Source organism: Montipora capricornis, chromosome 10 (genome assembly GCF_036669925.1).
Source record: "Montipora capricornis isolate CH-2021 chromosome 10, ASM3666992v2, whole genome shotgun sequence".
NCBI lineage: Eukaryota > Metazoa > Cnidaria > Anthozoa > Scleractinia > Acroporidae > Montipora > Montipora capricornis.
The window spans coordinates 2,563,318-2,581,962 of record NC_090892.1 but is presented as its reverse complement, the minus strand read 5'-3'; the positions used below and the strand labels follow the sequence as shown (position 1 = coordinate 2,581,962).

Below are 18,645 nucleotides of genomic sequence, written 5' to 3'. Positions count from 1 at the left end.
AATCACCAAAAACTCTTGAACGTCTGCACATGAGCAATGAAGACTGTACTTAGTGTAACAAAGACTGTAAGTATTCCCAAATTGAGTAGGATATTAGTGTGTTGGTACCCCTATTCTCCCTCCCCAGGATACATTGCTTCTCCACTGCAGGGTTATCTCCTATTCAAGTCTCAGAAAGATCTCTCAGAACTGAATAGAATACCGACATGTACAAAATCAAACCACATGTACCATAATACTGAGTCTGGAAGCACTGGTGGTAGTGGTAAGCGAATGATCCTATTTATGGCACTGATCAGTTGGGTGCAGGGATGGTGCAGTGGTGTCAGAGCACTTGCCTCCCACCAGTGTGGCCTGGGTTTGATTCTGAGACTTAACTTCATATGTGGGTCAAGTTCGTTGGTTCTCTACTCTGCAATGAGAGGTTTTCTCCAGATAATCCAGTTTCCCCTCTCCTCAAGAACCAACATTTGACTTGATTTGCATTATTTGTTAATTTCAGTTTGCAGTATCCCCACTTAGTGCTCCAGCACTAGAACGACTAGACACTTAAATAAAGTTCCTTTCCTTTCCTGAGGTCACAAATTATCCACTAAACATTGCATCACAGCATGTAAGTCTCATCAACTTGACAGCTCACCTTCTCATCTCTCTGAGGTCCAGTGAGGGTTTCCATGGCAACATGAGCAAGCTGTAATGCTTCATTGACCCTCTTCTCATTTAACAACATTTGAATCTGACAAAAAAATATCTTGCTTCACCCATACATTATAAACGTTTTCACAATAAAGAGACTTTTAAACTTTGCATTTCTTTCATAAGAAGAATAATTGGTTTTTCTATGACATCACAGCAGCCACATTTTTGCTCCAGACCAGTAAAGGAATTGAGCTCTATTCATATACATAAACATTTTATTTTGATTTTTGCTGATAATGTGGGTCAAAACCAGCAACATTTTATGCTTAATAATTTAAGCAAAAAATATTAATAGTGCCTGTCTCATAATAATTTAGATGACCGATCTTGAACGTGAAATTAACAATGCTTTACCAGTACTTTTATTTTCTGTCATTAATAGTCAGTCATAATAATTGGTCAATTCTGTGGAGCTGTAGACTATACCACAACCACTTAAATTTCAAGATCTATAGTTTTCCCACTCAATTATGGTCCACATTTGGAATTATAAATATGAAACACCACAAGTAAAGTAATAATTTTATAAAACACTGTATGAGTATCCCACATCAGTTAGAGTAACAGTCTGAACAAGCAATAATTGCATAATACAGTACCTGCTTTTTAAAGGGAAGCTGAACCATACAGTACACTTCTCGTGGAGAACAAACAAACACCTGTTTATCATAGTTCAGTAGACATTTTCCACCCTAAAAATAATTTATAATAATTTTAGCATAATCCTAGCTCATTGAAAAAAAAATCAAGAGTACAATGATCCCACTGGTTTAGCACAGAAAATTCTGAGTATGAATTCAAACCTTAAATCCAATTGACTGCTTCTGTGACTTCTGGTCTTGCCCTATGATACTATAATAACAAATCAAAAATAAAGTTCTAGTAACAAACGCACCAGTACGAAATAAAAATTAAATAAACGTTTTTTCTACAGGTGTGTCAGAGTTAGATGATGTTAATATTATGACACAAATCAGGCTGTCAAAAGTTGCCACTGCTGACAAAAGAATTTACCAACTACTTTTATGTCATGCCCAACTAATTAATCTACAGTGTACTGTACACAGTTGGTTACGACATATCACATTTCCATATCTTTCTCCTTCTACATGCACTGTTCACACACAGCCATCATCTGTGAAAACTTTACAACCCTGCACAAGTTGAATCTTTTCCTTCCAATACAACATCATTGAGTTTGATTATAATTAATTTAATTATGTTAATTGTACCTGTGAACAGAGAGAGAGCTTGCACCTAGTGCAATGACATAAGGAAAGGAATATCCAAGAGCCAGCAGTCTTTCTGACCAGCTGAGTGGTGCTCTCTGAGAGGTACCCTCTGAAGTCACAAACATTCCCATGACATCAGTGGGGCCATTTAGCAAAAATTCTTCCTGTGACAAGAATAAGACAAGTCAGTACCACCCTGCTGGCAGCGCCTTTCTTTTGCTTGCTCAATTTTGGCGTTATCGGGAAAGACTGAGCTGCGTGAATGGAGTAAGATCTTTATTGAGTATGCGCTGCATGTTGCCAGGATACAGTCTCTAACCCAAGCCTAATATGCCAGATCTTGCCACTATCTTGATTTTTCACAGTGCAGCAGGCTCAATTTTTACCATCGGTTTTATCATTACATGTAAATGGATGCTTGCACTGGAAAAACGGTTTTGCCAAAAGAAAACAAGATTGACTAGTCAAGAAGTTCATGCTGTGACAACTTCAAAGAGTTGACGCGATTCAGGCAGAGCCTCCTTTTCTCCTCCTCAGAAAAGAAAAAGACAAAAGGAGGCTCTTCTTGAAGGGTGAGTCAGTATTAAACACATTGATGAAAAAACAAAGTGCTAATATTCAAAGAAGACGTGAAAGGCAATTCAGCAAGTAGATGCCAAGAATGTCTCAATAAAGTACATTTAGGGAAGTCTCTTTGCGTAGTGTGGATTGGAGGGAAGGGGGATAATTGGCTAAGTTTGAGTAGATATGACTTACCATCCCAACCCCTGTAACCAAACCTTTCGTTATCTCTGCCTCATAATGGAATAACTCTTGGACCTGGTAACATGGAGAAATAAATAAAAGCAAGTCTGTTGTAGAAAAAGCAACAAGTTTGAGACAATGTAATAAATTGGAGCAAATGTGCATGGCACTTTGCACAGAGCTAATTTTGTTGGTTTTCTACTTGGCTCAAAGACATTTCTTCTTTGTACCCCAGTGTTTCCCTAGAAAACAAACATTTGTTTGATTTGTTGCATCCTCAATTGGTGCTTCAGAACTTAAACAATTCATAACCATCTTAAAATAAATTTTAAATTAACATTATAATAATATTATTATACTCTCTATTTGGCTCAGTTCCCGACTGAACAATTTTACTTGAAGTTCTTTTACCATATTTTTTTGGGGTGGTAACAATTTGTGTAAGGAAGAAACATGATTTTGCAGACTGTGTTTTACAGAGTTTTCCTTCAATACTGTGTACTGATTTCCATTCTTTGCACTCTTTTATTAAAAGAATATTAGATTTCCCATAATTTTTTGTATTTCATACTTTACACCTCAATATTTTCCACTTAACTTTTAATACCTTATTTATAGCTAATGTACCACATGTGCAGTGCCCTTAATGGTCATTTATTTAATTGGAAAGATTCACTATTTGCAAAGAGTTGGGCATGGAGTTCCCGATACCTGGGTAAAATGCACAGCTACTGTAGTGCTACTAGCTATTAAAACTAGGCTAATCTAAAATCCAAGGGCAAATTAAAGAGATGATAATGATGATGATGATGATGATGATGGTGATGCTTGGTTACATAACTTAAAGTGCAACCTTCCAACAGAGTTAGCAAGAGATACTGGTAAAAATTTTGCTAAGCTTTACCTGTCCAGAGAGAATGTTAACCATACAGTAGCGATACTGATTTGCTAGAGCAACACAAACAGCACTACCATCAACGGCCTGTCAAAACAATGGTGTCCATTCAATAAAAGTTATTATGAAGAAAGGCAAGAAAATGGCACTATCAATTTGAAATTAAATTTAGCAATGGTATCAAATCCACCAAGAGAAAATACCGGATGGATAATATGTTACCATTTATGAAATACCACGTAAAGACATTCATTGGTTAATGAGTCTATTGAGATACACCTGAACTGGAGAAGCTATCAAAGTAAACTCCAGACATATCCACTAATCAAAATAAAAACATATATAATAAGTGTTTCTCTCACCATATGAAGTGGAGGTTCTGGCAGTGGGATTTCTTTCAACGGAATTATTTTATCTTCTGTAACTGACAAAATATGAACAGCTTTTTTCTTGGAAAGTGACATGCACACCTGTAAATATTCAGAGCATTATCAAACACTATATATATGTATCTGTCCTTGTGTGGGCCCAGTTCCATCAGTAGGGCTAACGCTCACATGGTTCATATGGGATAGAAATATAGCACTTCACGTTACACTACACTCTCTTAAGGTAAAGTCACCCTATCAAACCCTGTATAAAATTATCATGGCTACACTCAGCCCAGCAACATTTTAATAATTTCACAATTTTTAGTCGTGGATACGCGAATTCATAGAATTCATAGCTATAACACTAGATATGCCTCAAGAGAGAACTTATACAGACCAGTGTCCAGATTGTGATAACAATGTCTATAAGACAAAGGAAAGTGAAAAGCAAACTAGTCTGAAAACGTTTTAACCAAGGAAAATTTTTAACTACAACATATACATGTAATTCTGTGAACTAACCTCGACAGCAAAAGGATCGAATGCAGTTGGATTATCATTTCTACAGATTGCATTCACCTGGAAAGAGGAATCCAGAGACCAAGGCAAATGAAGTAACAAAATGATAATTTTATTTAAATCTCACTATTAACCCATACATTCCACAGATCTACATATTAAACTGTGGTACTTGTTTAAGACTTTGAAAGTAATATGCTCACTGACAACTTGTCTAACAGAGTATACTGTCTTTTATTTTTCTGTTCACCTACCCCTTTGAATTTTGATCCAGAGGGAAGAAACTGAAATAAAAATTGTAAATATTAAATGAGTGCATTACATTAATTTTTCAAAAAGAACAAAATTAATTCAGCAAAATAATCATAAACAAAAACAAACAACAGCACACCTCCAAACCAAACATAGTGAACATCGAAATTCCACCTGAAAGAAACATCACGAGTTTCAATAGTAGTAATAACAAGGCTGCCTCCAGAGACGAACTACAAAGCACTCTGCTGGCCATTAATAAACACAAAAATCCAACAACTAAAAGTATGGTGTATCAAGAACTCAAGGTCCACTTTGACGATCTTGAGCGATTAGTAGAGGAGAAAGATGGTGAACTGGAGCAGGCGCAACAGGATGCTGAGGAGATGGCGGATGGCTGCAGAGGAGTAGGTTGCTTCCTATAAAATGAGCATTGGCGAGCAGTAACAGCATATTGCAACCCTGCGACAAAAGGGCAGCAACCTGGCAGTAATGAATTATATTGGTCGATGCCTTGGTCGTGAGTTGGCTGATATGTTGGTTGACGCTTCCTTGTTTTTCCAGCCTTAATAATTCTTAATATTATTGTAGCCTAGTGACTGTGGGATACATGTACATGCAGGCCAGGTCATGTAAATTTAGGTGCAAAAGTACAGTGTAAGGATCACATCTTAAAATAAAACCCTCAAACTTAGTTTGTTGGGTATAAACTATCCACTCCAATAAGTACTAGAATGTTGCTTTAATTATTATCGCTTAAATTTAAGGTCTAAAGTTATTCTGTTATGAAAAACCGGAATAAACTCTTTGGGTTACAACCATGTTACATTGTCCATGTTTGTGTGAGCATTGGTTGCCAGTGTATATGTTCTCAGGTCGAATCGGTTTTTACCTAGGTTAAATTGGTGATCCTCATTTGATTAAAGCAGCTATCAACCCCACAAAAATGACTGTAAACACCTTTACCTTCCCTCAAGCACTGTCTTACCCTTCTCAACACATCTTCATGTTTTAGATCATCCTATCAGTTTCTGTATTCATACACTTGTCAACATTACAACATAGCAAGGGAATCAAAGAACTTTACCATGAATTTACCGGTTCTCAAACTCTGGCCCTCCAGATCTATAGTCCTGTGTCCTCACCACTACACTACAACGACGAACATGCTCAACACACCAGACTTCTCATCATTATTTATTTTCCTATAATAAGTCAATTGATATCCACGTATAATAACCAAAACTGATCCTAACCTGACCCTAATTTTTTCTCTAGGCTTAATTTAGGCTCCAAGAAAGTTTCTTCCATTCATCTGAGTAGGTATTCAACCTACAGTAGGTAAAATGAAGATCACCAATTTAACTTGGGTAAAAGTGGATTCAACCTGAAAACGGATTTTACCGGCAATATATATACTCTTCATGATCACTACTGTTGAAAACCCTTAGTAATCTTCTTTGCTTATATTGAAGTGAACCATTTTATTCACATAAAATAATGGTGATATCCATGTATCTTTCTTCCAGGGGCAAATCACACAATATGTTTACAAATTGACCAATTTGTGGTTGCCACACAGCACAACTCAAAATCAAGAGTCACTGATTACATCAACCTTCGACTCCACAGTAAGGCAGATTATACAATATATCAGGGAATATATTTTCAAGACAATTTACCATCACACAGAACAAGAAGTCTGTTTATTGCTGGTGCAGTCAATACTTGCTGGATTGGCTTTTTCTAAAAATGAAAAAAATAGAGAACATGAAATGTGTTCTAGCGAGCATAGACCAGACTGAAGGTCCATTGTTTGTGGCCAGTTGACGCTTGAGTGCAAGTCATCTTCAGAGTCTAGTGATAGGGAGAAGGGCTGGTGCAGTGGTGAGAGCACTCACCTTTCATCAGTGTGGCACTGAGGATCGATTCCCGGATTTGATGCCATATATGGGTAGAGTTTGTTTGTTCTCTACTCTGCTCCGAGAGGTTTTTCCCCGGGTACTCCGGTTTTCCCCTTTTCTCAAAACCCAACATTTGATAACAGATTTGATTTAATTGTTCTGCGTCAGTTGATTTGTAGTCTCCCCAATTTCGGCTAAATAACCTTGAGACTTATTGTTATTTGATAAAAGGTGTTTATAAAAAAAAGGTGTTTATAGTTACTCTGATGGTGAAGGTGTTTAGAGTTACTCTCATGACTGATGAAGACCGCAGTTGCAGTCGAAAATTCAGTTTTTTTTAATAGTTTTTTATCTATATCAGTTTCAATGTTTTTTTATAAACACCTTTTATCATATAATGGATACTGATCGCCCATCAAGTACCTATTGTTATTATTATTATTATTATTATTATTATTATTATTATTATTATTATAGTACTAGTACAGGTGTATTCGGATGAGTTTTCCAGGGAGAGTTTTATAATTAGCAAGAACTTCCAAGGTAGAGTCCTCATCAACTCTGTAATTAGTTTTGAAACGGAGTTCAGCAACATTATTGTTCAGGCCCCAGTTGTTCAAACAATGGATAGTGCTATCCGCCGGATAATTCACTATCCATTGGATAACTCAATTGGTTTTGCTAGCTAGTGTTCATCCGCTGGATAGTGATTTATCCAGTGGATAGCGCTATCCATCGTTTGAACAACTGGGGCCAGGTCACAATTAATTTTCTACTCGTAGTTACTTATTTATATTGAGTAAACAATGCATTTAAGTTCTGCTACCTCACCTTACCAACATAATTGAGGGGCCTTACAATTGCAGCATTGATCTTGTATACTGCTCCTAGTCAAGCTTTCTTTTTTGTCATTGATATTGGTCTGTGGGCCAACGTATCCATTGCCTGAGATTCATGATTTTTAACCCAAGTTAGAGTGATGCTGCCAGAGAGAGGAGTGCAAGGAATTTTCCCTCACTGGCTTAAAAGCCATACAACTTTTTCTCAGTGATGAGAGTCTGAGACTTAAGATGTTTACGCATCCCGTTATTATTCAAATATCCATGCCAATTATTTGAAGGGTCTATGAGAAACAACCTGTATCAAATGTTTTTCTTTCGTCCATAATAACTATTTAAATGTGATTTAATGATCTGAAAGCAAAATCTCCGAGAACTACTGAATCTTGGCCTCCCCAACAGACAAAACTTCACTTGTATTATATAACACAATACAAAACAAAATTACATGAACAAACCATTCCTAGATGCTTGCATGATTGCAGTCCTGACTGAAATGTTGTTTTTCCTAAAGGTGAAACTCCCTCATCAATTATATAATGGAGAACAAAACTGTTGATAAAAAGAAAAGTGACATCAAGTTTATTACTGTTAGAACAAAAACTACCAGCCTGTAGTGTTCTGGAACAGTTAAAACAAAGAAGGTCTTTCATTACCTTACCCTGCATTCTCTTTTTTTCTGAAATCCCTGTGATTTTTCCTTTTTCGCCCTTAATTTTTTTGTCACATTATTACAGAGTCAGCAAACTGTATTGTCTAGGATCCCTCTTACTTCCAGGGTGACTAGAACTTATGATTCTCTAGTGCTTCGTGGCCAGCTAGGCCACTTTCTTTGATTTCATGGTTGCCAGGACATAACTAAGTGGCCCTGTATTGTACATGAATCAACATCTCAAGGAATTTTACAGACAGCAAAGTACATTGGGTGTGCTCAGCAGAGTCACATATGGCAACAGAAAAATCGAAATAGCATAATCGTCTCAAAATTCTTAATGGCTAATTCCTCTTTGAATTTTCCACTTAAAAACTAAAAATTCACAGGATTCAGTGTAATTTAAGTTGGGGAAAAGAACTGAAAGGTTGCCAAATCAATGGCAGGTACAAAACACAGGTCAAGTCAAAGATCATTGTTTCACCATAAAGGAAAAATCCTTAACATTATTTTTATTAAAGCTAACTTTAGGCCCAATTAGACCTAAACAAACGTTTTTAGGCCTAATGTTAGCATTGGCAACAGTCAAGGATTTTTTCTGTATTGGTAAAACAATGACCTGTGACTTGTGACCTGTGATCTGTGTTTTGTCCCTGCCCCCAAATCAAACAATTTGTTATTTTATTTCCATTTCAACTTTGCACTTTGTAATATATCAGCCTGAATTATTTGGTATGGTAGTAGGCTGCACATTGGGCGATTCAACCTCAATTCTTAGTTGCCCTGGTACGTCTTAAAGTTGTCGTGGGTGACTGGGCAACCACCAAGTTTTGGCCCTGTATTTCACAGCTGTTTGTAACAATTCACTTGAGAAAGTGGGAAAACTGATTATCGTAATTTAGAAGAGTTGGAGGTCAAAGTCACTCCATTTTTAGCATTCTTTTTTTTTCACTCTTAAAAGATACAGGTGATAAAACCCTGGCCTGTATATAAGCAGTGGAAATCTTTGGTCCTGCCCTTAATAATCAGTATAAGTTGTCCATGCTTTAAAAAGCTAAAACACTACATGTAATATCAATTATTATTATTATTGACACTTTTTGATATCGCGGTTTTACATGATCAATAGCATAACGAGACTAGTCCTAGACTATTTGTCTTGCTTGGTCTTCCACCTATTTGATATCATTAAAGCCTATACTGCAAACTGTTCCTTCGATGAGTAGCCATGTCTTCTTCTCCTTGTCCATTACTGCTATATCTGATTCACCCTTGTTTGCGTTGGGTTATTATTATTATTATTATTATTGTTATTATTATTATTGTTATTATTATTATTATTATTATTATTATTATTACGTAAACGTCCATGTATAAGCTGCATCCGTAGATAAGCCGCACCCCCAATTTAGAAGCGCAGATTTTGTAAAAAAAATGTAACACAATAAAGTTTGAAGTTCCAGTAACTTTCTATTGCTATAAACCAACAAGGACAAACAATCAAGGTTTCACCATAAAGTCGAAATTCCTTCGATTGAAACAAAACGAACGAGTCGTTAGTAGCCAAGCTTTAAATGTTGGGAGGAGTCTGGGCCAGGGTCTATAAACTTAAGATGTTTGGAAACTGGCAATAGGCGAAAAAATTCATGCAGAACAGGAGCTTGATGATGCAGTCGACAAATTTGCCAAGAAGGTGGTCAAGGACAACGAAACAGTCGGACATTTACCTCGCGAGTAATCGCGAATTTTATGGTATTTTATCGCACGTGGCGGAAAGATATAATGCGTGGAAGTGACTGGCCGAAGACGTCACTGCAAACAGCTGTGAGGAATGGAGATTCCTTGCAATTGTAGGTTGGTGTTTACTTGTTCAAGTAAAGCGAAAACTAATCGCTTGAAAGAACTCTTGGAGAGCAAGATTCGCCGATAAACACTCAAAGACACAAATGGCTCCTCTAGGAGCCACCACTCATTAAAAAAGTCAATGAACAACAGCAACATGCTCTCAGTTTCTTTTTTGTTTCTTTACTGAGATCTTAAGAAGTTGTATGAATATTAATTAGGTTTTTAAAACTCCAAACACAGATGTATCCATGGATAAGCTGCACCCTTGATTTATGGCTTCAATTTTGTGAAAAAAAGTGCGGCTTATACATGGACGTTTATGGTAATTAAGTTGTTCATGAAATTTTTAAAAAAAGGCTCACCAGTCTGATGTCCCAATATAAAGATTCTGTGCTGCACAGTCAACACATTCAATCTGCAAATTATAAGTAGGACTCCATTTTCAAATACTCTCTAGTTACATTGGATAAGGTACATAGTCAAGGATTTGCCTGTAAGTTGTACATTATTCGTTTTCAGTTTTCGTATTTATGCAGAATTATATTTTCTTCTTTTTCTCTTCTATTTTTTCCTATTTCAATGCCAATTTTGTGTCCATTCAATTCTTGGAATTTATCAATTTTATCCAGATATCTGAGGAAGTGCCCAGGATACACAACCTTTGACTGCAGTTTAGGCCACAGTATTATAAGCCTACATCTTTGAACCCCAGCCCGGTGATTTTGAAAATTGGGCTCATCCTCGGTGTAAAAACCTGTGAAACTCACAGATGACGTAACAGAAAGGAAAACAAAAGAGCAAAAAAACATCAAACAACAACGTAACCCTTCGACGAGCTAACAAAACAAGGAAAAAGTTTGACAGGTGTTTACACGGAATGGACACCTGCAATTTACGTGGCTGAATTTTTCGCCAGACAAGCAACATTTTCCCTCCAAAATGCATGACCTTCTATCCTTGAATCAACACAATGGTTACGTATTATCATCAGCTATCTGCAAGTATCCATGGCTTAACGCCAAGAGCATCCAAAGCAACAAACAGCTGGGGCATTTATCGTAAAAGCTCATTATGAGTTATAAACAGTATCAAAGTTAAACCAACCATTTTTGGTCTGTCTGCTGAAGTAGTTACTATCCTCTCGATACATGGTGCAATTTCAAACGCTTTAAAGCTCCCTTTAGCTTGGGGATCGTAAGTTGCCAAATTCCCAGTGCTGAAGAATTCCGCCATTTTGTTAGAACTGCATAGATACATTGTAATAAGGGATACATGAAGTATCTAGGCTACAACATCCCATGTGGGCATCTCATCTTGCGGGGGTGGACGTTGCTAAGACAAATACATGAACTTTTTACAAAATCTTTTTACAATCGATTTACAAATGGGGAAATACATTCTTCGGAGTCACCCTAACTGCTTAATGTTTTGCTCTATTTACCGCGGTTATGAAGTGGAATTTGATGGAAAGGAAATGAGATGAATCACTTCGCATGACTGTTTGCAAAGAATGTTCTAGATTCTCCCTTCATGTCCCTTGATCGTAAGCACAAATCGGTTTTGAAGGCAGGACCAAGGCAGGAAAAATTAGAATGCTATAAAACGTTTTTATTTGTCATCGAACAGATGGGTTCCTGCGTTAAATTAATAATCTTGGGTGGGATATTGATTTTTGCCTCTGTAATGATTTTCGCTCAACAAAGAGTTTCTAGCACGGTATCCTGTATGTTTTGTAATGGTAATTTTCTCGAAGACAGAAGACTGAAGTTCTGAAGATTTTCCAACAAAATGTCTGTCTGAAAACTGTTGGTTTTGTCAGGAATGAAATGAGCCAACTTCAGCGAAAGACAAATATGAAATTTTGGGTGGGGAAGTTCCATATTTGGAATTCAAACATGTGGTAATTTATTCCAATTGTATTAAGTTACCTTGGATTGATTTGCTAGTTGGAAGAGTCTAGTAAGATCGGCACAGCTCTGTAACAGACGTCTTCCAAATCTCTGTCTGTACGCGACCGAATAATTCAATTTCTAGCCTATTGATACATTCAGTGAAAACGATGAGCATGGAATTCGACGCTGACACTGTTTCCGCTCCGCGACTTATTTGTATGAAGAGATGCGAAGGAGGGTATGGTTTTAATCTTCATGGCGAAAAACACCGAAGCGGCCAAACTATAAGCGCCGTAGACGATAACAGCGAAGCTCAAAAAGCGGGTCTTCGAGTTGGAGATAAAGTTATTGAAGTTAATGGTGCAAATGTGGAGGGTGAGACACATAACGATGTTGTAAAGCGGATAAAAGGGAACCCCGAAGAAGTTACGATGCTCGTGATCGACCACATCACAGAGGCATATTTGAAACATACAAAGCGACCTATTACATCTGATATGGCTAATTTAGCGACTGTTTATCAACCAGAAGAAGGCCCTATGGAGTCAACAGAGCCAGCAGAGCCAGCAGCTGCCGAGGATGAGAAATCTGTGTCAGAGGTGCAAGAGTCAAACTCGGGCGAAAGTGAGCCTTCGCCTTTAAAACCAGTCAACGGCGAAGCAGAAGTTGCTCATGGCCCAGAAACGACCAACGATGAGACTCGTGAAGAGGAAAAGCCCTCGGATGAGGTTGAAGTTGCAAATGATGCAACGACACCAGAGGAAGTTAAGCAACTTAATGAAGTTTTAGACAAGGAAGATTCCTCGTCACCTCCTGAACCCACACCAGAATTTCAACCAACAACAGTAAAACAAACAAACGGAACTGCAGCCCCTGCAGCACCAGTGCCCGAATCGGCCCCGATGATACAGCCTTCTCAGCGATCAACATCGAAACCACTGCGTAGCACGATTAAACAACAAAAAGCTGAAAGCTGGGACGATAAGTTCAAAAAATTTCAACAATTGTGATTTAACTTTTGGTTGTTGCGTTTCTAAGCTAAACGTTCAGCATACACACACAGCGCTATGTTAATTGCTGGTGGATCGAGACATGTAAACATTGATTCCTCACGATGGTCAGTGAAGTATGTATACTGAACAGAGATATTTCTCCTCATGTAATTAAAAACCACTTCTGAAAACCTGATTTTCATCGCGAATATATAAATTGTTATTTTTTGAAATGAAGTTTGTAGAACTAGCACAGTAGACGTAAGCACAAATTTTGTATTCGTGGCTCCCAAGGTCACTCGCAAGTACAATCGTCCTCAAGTTTGCTCCTTGATGCGTGAATAAAGCTTTCAAATATTCGTGCAGGTTACATTTATTTAGAGTTAACTTTTTCCTCGAAATGATACATCTACATATTGCTCCAATTACTACGTATTTTACAAGTATAATGATGTCTTTTGATTGATGGCTGTGGTGGTTTATTTTGTAGTTTTAGGGTGCGTTCGATTGACCGTATTCCGGAATAGGATTACATGGAATAGAAGTTAGAAATCCTTCGTTTTTACGGAGATTCACATTAAAATTGTCAAACACCTGCTAAAATGCTATTTTAAACATATCTTTATTATCCTTGTTGCTTCAAAACGCCAGACATACCGTTCTGAATCATCACTCCTCGTATTCTTATTCCGGAATACGGTGAATCGAACGCACCTTTAACGGTAGGCCGAACAAACGATCGACTGTATTCGACACAATTCGGAGAGAAACTGCTACCACTTAAATATTTCTTGATTAATTGCATCTTTGTAATCTGTGATTTGGTAATGTGAAGCAGATGTTATTCATAGTCAGACATTCTCATGTTGTCAAATGCAAGTATCGTGCGATCTTTAGTGTGGGTGTGCCGATATTGATGGCAATTTCCAGAGTGGTATCATCGCATATTTTAAACCCCGCTGTCTTAACAGACAGCCTAAGAATATTTTGCAAGAGTTTCCATTCCACGTCTTAAGATAAGTTATAAATTTGTATGCAAAGTCCAATGCCCTTTACGTTGCCTGAACTCTGCATGACTTACCCGCAAATCTACAATGTATGGAAGCTACATCACGCTATTAATTTTTTTCGTTCCTGTCACTGTCAGAAGCAAGGGGACCATTCAGCATTAAAATAAACAAAATCAATGTTAATTGTGGCAGTCTTTCGGAAACCTTTTACACTTAGCATTTTGTCAAGAAATATGTACGAGGCCTTTATTAATTAACTCGTTCCCAGGTCCTCTGGTCTCTGTGGCTTAAACCAGAATTAAAATTTTACTATTCCTCTTTCTCTGGTAGTGACTATTGTCACAGTCTCGGTGCAAAAATATGATGTTCTTTCGGATGTTCATGCCGAGGATGTTCCTCAGGAAGATGAGGAAGTTTGTAGCTTACACAAATTAAAATACATGTAATTCTAAGTAAATTTTTGCGCCAGGGATTGACCTTGCCTTCTGGACCTCTATTCTTATCAAAACATCCAAAGTTTCATCTCATGGGACTCTTTCATGAGCTCTCTCTTTCATCTTCTAGTCTACAGTGAGGGAGGGAAAGAGAAGCAATCCTTTGCTTGAAAATGTTGCCTTAATTTTGCTGGAAATTCTTTCTATGTGTTGTCCATCCTTCCCCAGTTTTTGCCTTAAGTAACTGTCCGCAGGAAATGTCAACTGCCAACTCATCAACGCTAAATTTACTGAAATGGAAATAGAGGAATGAACAAAGGTTGCGCTCTCCTCACCATGCGTGCATTTCAATCGATCTGATTTAATTATGAAGAATTTCTCTACCTTGCACAAGGATGAAAGGTGTCTGTTTGGTGTAAAAGTGATCCCCGAATATCATGAGTAAGAGCAAATCGAAACAAAAAAAAGACTCTGTTGGGCGTTAACTTGGGCTCCCTAGAGCCCAGTGCAAAAGTTGTAACAACTGCCTGTGACTGTCACTTCCCGGTATGTTTGTTTTCCAAAAGTGCAAATCGATCCACCTTGTGAACTAAAACGTATATGTGCAAACTAAATCATCCATAATCGGATATGGTTCAATATGGAGAAACGGCGGCATGACGAATCGCTGAGATATCTTGATCGCGTGACTTGAAACATCCCTAGGGTTTATTCCAAGTGATAGAGCAATAATTGGTGCTGATAGGATAGGGAAGTGGAAAGCAAAGATGATCGCTTACTTGCGGTCCAATACGACCTAAGATCAGGCTTGCCATTGGCATGGAATAGAAGAAGCGAAGAGACGATCGAGGCATCCTGCATTTCCCATGAGTGGGATGATATTTTACATGCATTTAGAACATATAGAGCAAAAATTACCAAATGCTGATTAGCTCCGATACGCCAATTTTCAGAATCTGCAGATATCAATGCACGATTCGGGCAATTTCTGCATCTGCTGAAAATTGGCGTGCATGATATTTAATCCTTAATTTTACTCCGACGGTCCCATGACTATAACTAAACTTCCTGTCAATATTTGTTCGTTTCTGGCTACCACTGATGAGGACTAGAGCTTTTTGATCTGATGTGATCAGTATGTATAACACGACCGTGGAAAAAAAAAACAACTTTTGCGGGAAATTCCTTTGATGTTGGAATGTCAGATCTGTTGCACTATTGGAGAGATGCATGGTCATCAGTTTAAGCAGCATTCCTTCCCATGACAGCATACCTAACGCTGGGTGCGGTGTCCTCATATAATATTCAGTTCCTGTTATGTTGACGTGGCACGGAGCTGTCTTTATTCAAGTGTATCCAAAGAGATTTAAATGGTCTCGAGTGTATCAGAAGAATGAACTTTTTATGGCTGGCATCTAAAAGAACTTGAAAGGCAAGAGATTAAAATCTTTGCAGATTACTTCTTAGTAATTTAATTTGTCGACGTTGTCTCACGAACGGAACAAAATTCAAAGTGGGGCTGAACTACGCTCATCATAAACCTTTTTCAGTCGTAGTTGCAAGAACAAAGGCCTTGACACGTCTCATTGCTCCAAAGTCCTCACTGGCTTTCGTATAAATCAATATGATTGTCCATTTTAAGATTTTTATTAACCTGAATCCCTCGACATTTATGCTTGCTAAAGTCGTGATACGGGTGTATTGTTTACCACAACGGGTTGTTCGATACATCGTTATTCAGATGAAATCATGAGCTAATATGCATAAATGTTGACGATTAAAAACCCTGCATTTGAAGTTTATTTTTCTCACGGTATCAGCCAGGTGCGGACGTGAGCGCGGCCCGGCAGACTTAAGTTTTCAGGGCTGGAAGCGGAATAACTGGATCTCAGTTATTCATTATCCTTCCATTTTTTCCGAGTTATTCATTATTCACTATTGAAGTTTTGCTCGATATTCATTTTTTCCATATTTGTCATTCTTTAACCGAAAGCAGCGGAACCGTAAAATTCTTTATTCCGCAAATGTTCGACACTAAATATTTCTTATTCATTTTCTTTTTTAAGCCGTTATTCATTATTCCGCATCCACTCCCGATAAGTTTATGATGAGTTTGTTAGCATCGCAGGAGGCTGAGAAAAGGTAGTGTATAATCTGCACGCATGCATGGAGTAACAGATCTGCACAAGCTAATATAAGAGGAGCAATGGACCCAGAATTTAGCCTCGGGGGACTCGGCGGGAAGTTTGCTTTCTTAGATTGACAAAACACAGCTGGTTTCTTTTTCGTGAAATACCACCTGCAATTTATAGCAATTAGCACTTCTTGATCTCTGTGTCCATGATGCTAAACTGAAGTGCGTTCGATTGACCGTATTCCGGAATCATAGTTAGAACTCCTTCGTTTTTACGGATATTCACATTAAAATTGTCAGACACCCGCTAAACACATCGGTCTTATCCTTGTTGCTTCAAAACGCCGGACATACCGTTTTAAATCATTATTCCACGTATTCTTATTCCGGAATAGGGTGAATAAAGCAATCTCGTTCCCAGGGTCTCTCTTCTGCCTCCATCATGTTGATATTCTGGGCCCGGTTGTTCAAAAGTCGATTAACGCTAATACCAGATTAAAAATTAACCAAGGACATTATTTCTGTATTCCCAAACGCTGTTCAACGCTGATATTTGACAAAACTTTACATTAGAGGAATTCGATCTTGAAAAACGAGGATAAGCAAAAGAAACTTTCAGCAAAAAGTTGAAAACATGAAACAAAAGTTTACGCTAATCGTGGATTAAGTTAATCGGCTTTCGAACAACTGGACCCTGGTCTCAAGATCATGTTGCGTCATTGAGCAGTAAAGGCCGAGAAGAGAGACCCTGGGAACGAGGTTGGTGAGACTGGTATAATTTTCCAATGTTGTCAAAAATCAAGGAATGATCTGCGGTATTCCTGATTTGACACTGTTGAGATCTGATGCCACACCATCTACATTAGTGCGCTACTGATTCTTTTTTCCTGAAGCGGACAGGAGCAACTTAGCTAAAAATTCCAATCAGGTGCCATGTAGTGCTCACACCCAATTGTTTGCAGAGACGTCTCGTAATTGAGGAATGAACACGGATTAACCTAAGGGTGCGTTCGATCGACCGTATTCCGGAATAGGAATACATGGAATGGAAGTCAGAAATCCTTCTTTTTTACGTAGATTCACATTAAAATTGTCAAACAACTGCTAAAATGCTATTTTAAACATATCTTTATTATCCTTGTTGCTTTAAAACGCCAAACATACCGTTTTAAGTCATCTCTCTACGAATTCTTATTCCGGAATACGGTCAATCGAACGCACCGTAAGGGCCGATTTACACGATACGATTTTGTCACATGGGACAAGCTCACGACAGGCCTACGACATGACTTACGATTGTCGCAGCGTTTTAAAACATGTTTTAAAATGCTACGACATTTTTTCTGACGTACACAACAATCGTAAATCATGTCGTGGGCTTGTCGTAAGCTGTTGTCGCATGCGACAAAGTCGTACCGTGTAAATCGGCCCTAAGAATTAGCCCCAACCCTAGAGTTGAATAATTCTATATGCGCTTAAGCACGAGCCGCCGCGCGATCCAAGTTATTTGCATGTGGGTCGGCCAATCATAGCGCATTAACTGCCGTTCATTGTCAAAGGCAATAGCAGAGAAGAGAAGGTCTTATCTATTCAAATAAACCTTCTTTTAGCAATTATGGAGCTCTGAATGATTGCTGTGAACATCGGTCTATGGTAAACTTTGTTGGAATAACTGGCCCCACGAGATGGCAACATCTTCATCAAAAGAACCGTGCCAAAGGATGCTACATTGATAATTAAATGAAACTTTGATTTTCTCGGGAAAAGTCTTCCCTGTTAAGACAAGAAAATGTATTTTCTGACTTTGCACTCCAGATGATGATGATATTCGACCTGAAAAAACAATGCTCAGTAAAGAGCTTTGGGAATTAATTTACTGATCTCAGCTTTTTTTTTCGTTGGAGACCAAGGAGTTTAACATGCAAATCTGTTTTCGAGCGCTTGCGAAGTGAGGCATATTGAGAAACTAAAACGATTTAAATTATACCCAAAAAGATCAAAAAGAAATTAAAGGCTTGCGCTTTTTAACGAATCTGAAATACTATCTAAAGCTCCTCTTTTTGAAACTAGCAGGTGTTTAACTAGAGTTCAAAAACTCATTGATAAAAATCATGGCCTTTACATTTATTACACGCAGCCTATCAAAACACCGATAAAGCGTCATGTGCATGCAGAGCTTTAAACCCGACGAAACACTCCTCATTAGAATTCTTTATATATAAAAAATAAAG

The 18,645-nt window shown here is 37.9% G+C and overlaps 2 protein-coding genes across 8 annotated transcripts in view; one reads left to right on the top strand and one right to left on the bottom strand.

Moving 5' to 3' along the window:
- The window catches only part of LOC138018808 (transforming growth factor-beta receptor-associated protein 1-like), a 28,281-nt gene extending 14,187 nt beyond the window's left edge, over positions 1–14,094 (bottom strand). Inside the window, exons 1-14 of one of the 7 annotated variants that reach the window (XM_068865483.1) lie at positions 13,918–14,094; positions 10,315–10,367; positions 7,914–8,007; positions 6,395–6,458; positions 4,852–4,886; positions 4,715–4,744; positions 4,464–4,520; positions 3,933–4,040; positions 3,580–3,657; positions 2,688–2,750; positions 1,932–2,095; positions 1,503–1,551; positions 1,299–1,391; positions 641–736 (exon numbers count right to left, since the gene is read on the bottom strand). In XM_068865483.1, the coding sequence (XP_068721584.1) occupies positions 641–736; positions 1,299–1,391; positions 1,503–1,551; positions 1,932–2,095; positions 2,688–2,750; positions 3,580–3,657; positions 3,933–4,040; positions 4,464–4,520; positions 4,715–4,744; positions 4,852–4,886; positions 6,395–6,458; positions 7,914–7,916 (840 nt within the window). In that variant the 5' untranslated portion in view covers positions 7,917–8,007; positions 10,315–10,367; positions 13,918–14,094. Of the gene's footprint in view, positions 1–640; positions 737–1,298; positions 1,392–1,502; positions 1,552–1,931; positions 2,096–2,687; positions 2,751–3,579; positions 3,658–3,932; positions 4,041–4,463; positions 4,521–4,714; positions 4,745–4,851; positions 4,887–6,394; positions 6,459–7,903; positions 8,008–8,116; positions 8,210–10,314; positions 10,368–11,056; positions 11,265–13,917 lie in introns of those variants that run through there. The other 6 variants (XM_068865481.1, XM_068865486.1, XM_068865484.1 and 3 more) reach the window with 6 other exon arrangements.
- LOC138018809 (Na(+)/H(+) exchange regulatory cofactor NHE-RF2-like) lies at positions 11,852–13,195 on the top strand. The gene has a single exon (XM_068865489.1). It carries the CDS (start codon positions 12,012–12,014, stop codon positions 12,852–12,854), a length of 843 nt encoding a protein of 280 aa, XP_068721590.1. The 5' UTR covers positions 11,852–12,011; the 3' UTR covers positions 12,855–13,195.
- Positions 14,095–18,645: the final 4,551 nt, after the last annotated feature.